Source organism: Erpetoichthys calabaricus, chromosome 8 (assembly GCF_900747795.2).
Source record: "Erpetoichthys calabaricus chromosome 8, fErpCal1.3, whole genome shotgun sequence".
NCBI classification, from domain to species: domain Eukaryota; kingdom Metazoa; phylum Chordata; class Cladistia; order Polypteriformes; family Polypteridae; genus Erpetoichthys; species Erpetoichthys calabaricus.
In genome coordinates, this window is record NC_041401.2 from 59,414,333 (window position 1) to 59,422,984 (window position 8,652).

Sequence of the window (8,652 nt, forward strand, 5' to 3'; positions counted from 1 at the left end):
AGAGCCCCAGCTGAGAAGAGACAGGAAAGGGAAGGGGAGCGTGCGCTGTGTACAGCACGCGGCCACAACTGTCACACATTATGCGCAACAGGTGATGCCTTGGCAACACTGCATGGAGCTCGTGAAGGTTTTTACGGCAGCTGGAGTGCTAATTCTGCCAACAGCTCCCGAGTTTTCCTTGCAAGTTGGAGGGCTACTTGCAGGGGCGGATCCAGGTTAACATCATACCCAAGATGAAGCAATTGCAGTTAAGGGTCTTGCTCATGTACCCAAAGAAGTGCTCCGTGACTGCCAGCAAATCCTTACCACCAGAGACACCACTCCACATCAGAGGAGACATGGATGCATTTTAAATTCATGTGTTTGAATTGAAAAGGTCTAAAAATATACATGTTTCACTCATTTGCTGGTGATTTTACCAAAATGGTTTAACTAAAACCATTTGTAGGTTACACATTACACAACACAATTTAAACGAGTAGTTAACTCTTGTACATCCCTATTAAACACAGATGGATGTTAATTTACCTTTGAGTGATCTGCCTCTTTACATAAAAATTAAAGTGATTTTAAAAGTTTTAATTTTGTGTGTTACAGTACATGGTATGGATAATGCCCGCATTGTCCAGGCCATTTCTCTGTGTAAGAAAGTTGTCACTTGTTTCGTTTTGCCAGTTGTTACACGTTTTGTTATTTGCACAAAGTCGTAGATGTTTATACAGGAGTACACCCAGGAGGAAGCACTTTGGTAAAAAAAGAAATCTCTACTTCAGTGGAAACCCACTTTTTAAAGAGCAAGTTGGCCTTTTGTTACTTTTGCTCTGTATCTTTTGTTTACATTTTCTTAATTGCACAGCTGTGAGTCTTTTGTTATGAAGGAACAGAACATTTTATTTTATTCAAGGAGCATTACATTTAATATATGCTGATAGTTTATTTTTGAGCCATTTCTCATGTACATGTACAGCCATATGTTAATAAAAGTGCCTTTGTGACATTTGAGACATGTGGCTTTGACTCAGAACAGTCTTTTTGTTATTACATTATGGGAATAAAAAATATTGAGATATATGTCGTATATGTATTATGTAACCTTTTCTAATGGTATATAACACAAATTGATTATGATTGCACTTCTGTTTGAAAGGTGCATGTGACATTTCAAACTTATAAACATGTGTAAAAACAGAGAATTTTTTTTTTGGGTGAAACACTAAGAACAAAGTGACATGATCAAAGAAAAGGTGGGGCTGGCAATATCTGCGTTACAGGCAGTGCAAAGTAGGAAAACCCTGGCAAAAATCACTTGTTGCTGCTCAAACATGTTAAACTCAGTCATTAATATAATTCCCCATATTTATTTTTGCTCCTAAATGCAGGTTCACACCCTTTTGCCTCCCCCATTTACAGTTGCAGCAAATATATATATATATATAATACGTATATTAAATGATGCATTGTTTCAGGTATGTGTGTAAATCAGCAGCCAACTAAAATGTAGACTACCTGCAGAACTGTATGTTTGGTGAGATAGAATCTTTTGAAAAAGGTGAAAGTGTAGATATAAAATAAGGAAAATTAGAAATTACCGCAGTATTACATAGGTTGTCTATAGTAATAACAATACTGAAATCAGTATAAGGTAAAACAAACAACTGTTCTATTATATTTGAATGTCAGTTTTTGGTTTCTAAAAAAAGGCTTTAAAGAAATGCATTTGAATTATACTTAGATATCGGATCGAACAGCAGTAATATACAGTGGATGTAAAAATGTTCAAAAGGTTTTGTTGCATCAACCACCAAATAATGGAATGAGCAAGGCAAATGATCTAGATGACCTCAACTATATTACAATTATTGGTGGTGGTCCAGATATGTCTTTTTGCTTAAAATATTAAGATGGAAGTGTACTGTGAACTATCCTGTGACGATATGTGAACCAATCCTGTCAATGTCAAAAAGTTTTCCTTTTTTGGTTTTCTGCAGGCCACCTGATCAAAGTAATCTGTAACCTCCAATGATGCTGATAATACAACTACCAATGAGATGCACTTCAACAAATTAACTAGTATGATGCATCATAGCACTAATTAAAAACTATATCATATTTATAGTTTGCAGAATCCCCAGACATCAGATTTAGAAAATTTGCACACATATAAAAATAGTCTCAAAATATGCATAAACACAATTCCACACAAACACCAGAATTTATAAAAGAAAATGTAATGGGAGAATACATGTATATTTATGGCAGCTCTGACCTATCCATATGCAGCATTTCAAAGAAGCTGGAAGTAACAATGCCCTTGATTAAGTAGGGGAAATTCTGCCAAACCAACTAAATGATGACTCTCGTGTATAATAATTCATACAACTGAGCTGTTAAAATGTGCACTGTGTGACAAGCATATTACACCTCAAAAGTGTTCCATTACATTGTACAGACTATTTTAGATTCCTTGTAAAAAGGCCAATACTGAGTGTTTGCACTGAAGAAATTTTTAAATTTTTGTTCATCCATTTATATAGGCTACTTATTGTGACTTCTTTGAGGAAATTGGCCTACAGGTCAGGAATATATTAGCCAAGTGTCACTATCATGCTCGCCATGCTGGAAGCCATTAAATGACCACAGGGGAGATATATGCAGTTTTCATATAGTGGGGCTGTATATTCATAAAACAGGTTTTTACAAAGACATTTTGCAACAGTGTACAATTCTACTAAAATAATCAGCACATTTTAATGCACTCATATTGCAATTTTGGCATTTAACGAGAATGATGCTGCTTTTGTTAAATGTAAGCAGTTACATTTCATTAATGTGCAAGTCATCTGTGATTCCAAGATTAGGCTGACAAATGTTGTGGCTTGGTGGACTGGGGCAACTCGTGATTCATTTACTTTGAGGGAAAGTAACTTTAGCAGACGTGATGGCACTGTATGTGGAGTTGCTGGTTTGTTGGTAATATAGCTGGCTGAACCCCCAGTTTTTCAAATGGCTTACAATATTAATTGAAACATCGATCTTATCAATACAAGTGATAGTGATTACCCGCTCAGATGCTGGTGTGTTACCCCAAGAACACAGAGAAAAAGCTCTATAATATTGTGCATCTTGCACACGTTACAAAAGCGCACCCAGATATTGTTGAATGCAGGCAATGGGGTCTTGATGCATCAGGAGGGAGGCTGCTCTATGGGTCAATGAAATGCTGCAACATTCCCATAGCATATATATGAGGTCGATTAGCATGCTCCATATATTGCTGTTTCAGGAAGGGAACCAAGGCGGAGATTGAGGCACATTCACATACACACATTTACAAGATGACTATGATTTATAAAGGTTAAGTGTAAAGAAATGTAAGTACACCAAGTTTTAGAAATTGATTTTTTTGGCATACGCATTTTACTTGCATATATTTTTATACTTGAATCCATTCAAAGTTGATAAATGAGACCACTGGAGAGGATGGTTCGTCTTTTAACCTCAGAACCTTGAGATTTATTTTCTCTAGCATTCCTACAGCTGGAGTTTTTGCTTTCCTATTTTCCCTTGTAATCTGACCATATCACTGGAATTGTGACTTTTACTATTTTAACTAGTAGAATCTTACAAATTGCACATATCAAACAGTAAATTAAATTGTGTCAAGTAAATTAAATTTTGCTCCCATTTTTAGTAAAAGCCTTGTATTTTCCATTTTACTCATTTACTTTCTTTGTAATTACAAGATGTTTAACTTCTTGTATACTTTGAGCTACACTTTCATGCACAGAATGTATTGAAATTTTATTGAAATTCATTGTGTTTTCACAATCATGGCAGACATTTGTTTGTTTCAAGAATTTGTCGCTTAGCATAATTTCTAATTTAAAAAATAAATCTACCTGAAACTTATAGCAGTAATCACTGAGGGACCACAGCAAAGGAGAAACAAAAGCCTTAAAATTGAACATGTTGTCTACTACTGCAGAATACTGAAAAATATCTTTGGAATTGTACACATATTGGAAAAGGAACAAATCCATATTGTTCTGTCAAGAAATAGAACTTATCTCAAATTCCTCCATTTTTAAAGTATTTTGTCTTTCTTTTGTATTATCCACATTATTACATTTTCCTCCGAGTTGACCTTTCACATCCAGGGATATGACTTTTGTAATGTTTCATAAATGCACACTTTCAATTGTACTGTAATAAATGTTTAAGTGCTCAGGCTATTTTTCCTCTGCTGAAATAACTATTTCTAAGGTTTTAGACACAATAGCTCTCAGTTTATGCCAGTAATATGTTTGACTATGACAATGAAGAAACAGTGTTGTTGCAGAGTTTTATCTTCATGAGTCCGAATATACTGATGTAGAGCTGCAAAAAGAGTGAAGACTATGGGAAAAAAAACATGATTGAAGAGACAAAATGAGTAAAAATGCACAGTGTGAAGACAAGACTCAAACAAGTGAAAATTGGTGGTGCACCTGCAGAATAAATGAAGTAATACCTACGGAGGACAAATGCCTCTTCTGCAGAGAGCAATTCTTACTGTATGCACCACTGGAAAAAATCAGGTAAGAATTCAGCAGGACTACAATACATGCTACTGATGTCAATGGATTTCCATCCATTATAAATCACGAATTACTGAAAACATTTCGATTTTCTGAAACTAAACAGGAAGAAGCAATCAGACCTACAGGGGCCAAACAGGTAGCTTTATTTAGAGTAAGTTTAATGTTTTGTTAATACCAACAGCAAATTTCTTAGCAGCGCTGTCTTAAAAAGTTCTACATTAAATTGTGGATTTTGCACAGATGTTTCAGCTTTGTCAATTAGTGTGTTTATAGTGTACACTTGTTAGTGCAAATGCGGGACATTTCATTTTCAGGCATAAACATTTCTGTCAAAAGCAAGCATTATGCTAACCAGCTACACTGATGAGCTTTACCTATCTCATGATATTCTACTGATGTGGTTTCAATTTACTCAATTGCTTCAGTCAGACTGGCTATTATCAATGGGGAAAACTCTACCCATGCCAGTGAACGTGAATATAACTTTTCTGTTAGGAAGGATAGTACCAGAAACCTGTGATAGAAATTAATTTCTCACAGCTTTGTTTGGTCATGCCTCAGAAATGCACAATTTTTTTTAAAATCAAAATGTTTGCCTGCTTAATGTGGATTTTTTTTGGTAAATTTTAAAGTCTTCATTTAATATTTGTTCTAGTGCTATAAAAACTGCCATTGTAAGGCTAGGAGATGAGGTATTTTTACATTTAGAATTTAATATATCTCATTTATAAAATGACACAAAGTAAAACATACGGGCTACCATTTTTTCTCATTTTCAAGTGTCATTTTAAAAATAATGCCAACATTAACTGTTAATTCAAATATTTGTTACATGAAAAGGTATTAAATTATTGTGCACAAGATCTGTGGATGCACAGCTATCCTTTTCCACAAAACACTTTGGATACTTTAAAAGAGAAAAAAAAGGTTTAAGGAAAACTCAAAACATTTGGTTTAATCTTTATGCAGACACATACTAGTCAAACTTAACCCTATACTTCTAAAAGATGCAAAAAAAAAAAAAATGATTTAACGAAATAAAGTCTAAGTTTACTTAAGATGCAGGATTTCTACAGACCGTTTGCCAGATGAAACTTCTTTATTTAAATCAGTTTCCTGTGACAGGTTAAGAACTTGACTACTAATTAATTACTTGCTCTGAAAATAACATCACGTATGCACCGCCTTAGCCTTTTTCTTAAGACTATTTTTGAATTGTTGAATACAAACAAAACTCCTTCTTATAACAATATGTTCATGCACGATGTCACTGTGTTTATTTTTCATACTATACGAAAACTATACACAGTAACAATTTAAAATGACAACCCTCTCCATCAACCACTTTTCAAACCCGTTTAATCAAATATAGTGCAATCACCATTTCCAAATAAAACAAATTACATATGTTAGCTACAATTCTGTTGTCTATATGACAACCCTAAAGATTTCGACAGGAAACGAAAAACGTGGAATTTCAATCCCCAACACAAAACTTACCGTTGGACACAGAATGAAATTTACAATGTATCTGTATGTATTTGCAGTTGACATTTACAAGTTTACAAAAACTACCTGAAAATAAATTCGGCATAAAAAAATGCATTAAATTCTGTTCTGTAGATATAGTTCTTTCCACAAAATGTATTTAGACCTGTTTCACTACAACCTCAACTCAAAAAGTATCTGGATTGAAAAGTAAATTGTCACTTGACCTAAAAACAAACATGCAATGGAAGTTAGCAAATTTACTGTTCCCCGATTAATATTAATGTGAAAAATATATTCTAAAGCTGTCGCGTCGCAGATGGCCATTGATCGAATATGTCAATAGGCATGTAATCAGCCATTGAGTAGCCATTATTAGAAGTCGACAAGTAAACAAAAGATTTGCATGACTTTATAAATGAAGCAGTGGTACTTCCAAAATTAATTTAGTAAAGCACACCACCATTCGTGACTCCCCATCTATGAAAAACGTAGGTTATGAATTCGGGGTAATCTTAACATTGCTGCTTAATTTCAATAAGGGCGATAACTTATGGGTAAAGCAAACATGATGGATCGGCAACGAGGTCTTTTTTTCTTAGATAAAATGAAGCATACAATAGTAGGGCCGACAGTCTTTCTGTGGAAACATTCCCACATGCTGCCCTCTTAACTCAAGTGGGAACACAAGCCATTCGACTTGTAGGTTAACAGCAGCTATTAAAAAAGGAAGAGCTTCTATTAACGCTGAAGTTGGAGAGGCAAACCTGGCTATGCCGACTGGGCCCAAGAAAAGTTCCTGCACAACAGCAAAATATTTTATCAGATTGTTTGCTTTTTAACCCGATGCTGGTAATCCCAGATGAAAACATGGCGGACAGGAAATCACAAACCTAATGAAACCGGCGATCACGCGACCCCGCAGCCCAGGCCTAGTCCTGTCACTACATGCTAAAATGCAGTGCACTCCCCCTCCCCACCAGTCAGTCAGTCAGTCGGTCAGTCAACTGCTAACTGTTGAAGTTTTTCCTTCCTCTCGGAGTTCCGTGCTGATGCGCAACGGTATGTCCCATAAAAACGTTTTTAATTTCATCCCGCACCTTCTTAACTTACTTAGCTTCCATGGCCTGTAAACACGACTCAGAAATTGAGGGAAAAAAAACAAACAAAAAATGCTGAGTTCAGCGAACAAGGTCAGTTTCCATACTCTTCCCCCAAAACTCGGCCACCTCTCTTACTCTCCTCCCACTCAGGTCCGGAATTTTTCTTGATAAAAATTAAGAGAAACGTATTGAATCCCCTCTACCCATTCCCTACAGTCGCCGACCTGTTTTCTTCTTCGACGTTTTCGAAGGCTGGCCCTGTTCGTGATTCTGCTCATGTTTCACCACTGTCGGCGGACAGTTGGGGTTCCCTGCCTCGTCTGCATGGCGGTGGTGATGTGCCCGCACACAGGGCTGCTCCTCCATCGAGCGAGAGGGAAGAGTGTTGCCAGAGAAAGGGGGCGGGGCACGCGTACGCATGCGTGCACACGGCAAAGGCATATTGACCAATAGATACAGCCGATGGCTTGCAACGTCATGGCGTCGCAGACTACGCTGGAAGGGAGGAGTCATAAATAGACTTGGGAGTACTTGGGCATTCCACCTATTTACCTTCATTTTAAGGACAGATATACGCGCATGGATCTGTTTGGTTACATTGATTTTTGAGTGCATATCGTGTGCTTTGTTCTCGATCCTAGGTGCATTGTATTAAAAAGTGATATCCGCGAGCCTGAACTGGATTAAGTGGGTTAGAGAACGTTGTAATATGTTTTGTCATATAGGTTAGTCAAACACTTCTCAAGCTGAGGGGTGCGTCATGAAGGCTGAACATAGGCTGCTAGCAACAAGTACACCTCACTGCGGGACGTGGGATGAGGCGGGGTCAAATGAAGGCAGGCTTGGATGTCCAAGGGTTACTTTATAAGAAAGGTACAACGTTAGATGTTCATTTATCTGTTCATTCCCAATTAATTGTATTATTTATTTTTTCATTACTCTGTAAGGTGGCTCTGAGGCTAGGGATCTGATTTCCGGTTCGAAATCTGTAAATGCCAGAAGTGATTCCACTCCGTTGGGCCTTTCACCAAGACCCTTAACTTAAAAGGGGGGTGGGCGGGGGTCGACCTAATGTGGCACTGAGGTGTCACCCGTTGCATAGCTGCACTTGGGCCCAAATTTGGCATCCTGAGGTGATTCGTCGTGCAGTGGGTGCGGCAACGTGCTGTATTAGTGCATGCACCTAATATTTCGAGAAGGGTCTATTTGCAGCTTGCAATACGTATGACATAGACAAGGTAATGCCCATAACGTCAGTCACAAAACGCCCTTTGAATGAGATAACCCTCCTACAACTCTAATCTTAACCATAGTGTAACGGGCCCCAATGCTAATCATAGTCTAATGTGGTGGGTTTTACGTGACTGACGTTGAGTGCTTTTCGTGATGTTGGGGCATTACATGACTGACCTCATAGGTACTGCAGTTTGCAATTACACTCTGTTGAATTTTTCCGTGGTGAGTACCACCCCGTACCAGAA

General features: G+C 37.3%; 1 protein-coding gene across 1 annotated transcript in view; it reads right to left on the bottom strand.

Moving 5' to 3' along the window:
• The window catches only part of nufip2 (nuclear FMR1 interacting protein 2), a 59,625-nt gene extending 52,057 nt beyond the window's left edge, over positions 1-7,568 (bottom strand). Inside the window, exon 1 of the mRNA XM_028806580.2 lies at positions 7,396-7,568. Within this exon, the coding sequence (XP_028662413.1) occupies positions 7,396-7,537 (142 nt within the window). The 5' untranslated portion in view covers positions 7,538-7,568. The remainder of the gene's footprint in view (positions 1-7,395) is intronic.
• Between the last annotated feature and the right edge of the window lie 1,084 nt (positions 7,569-8,652).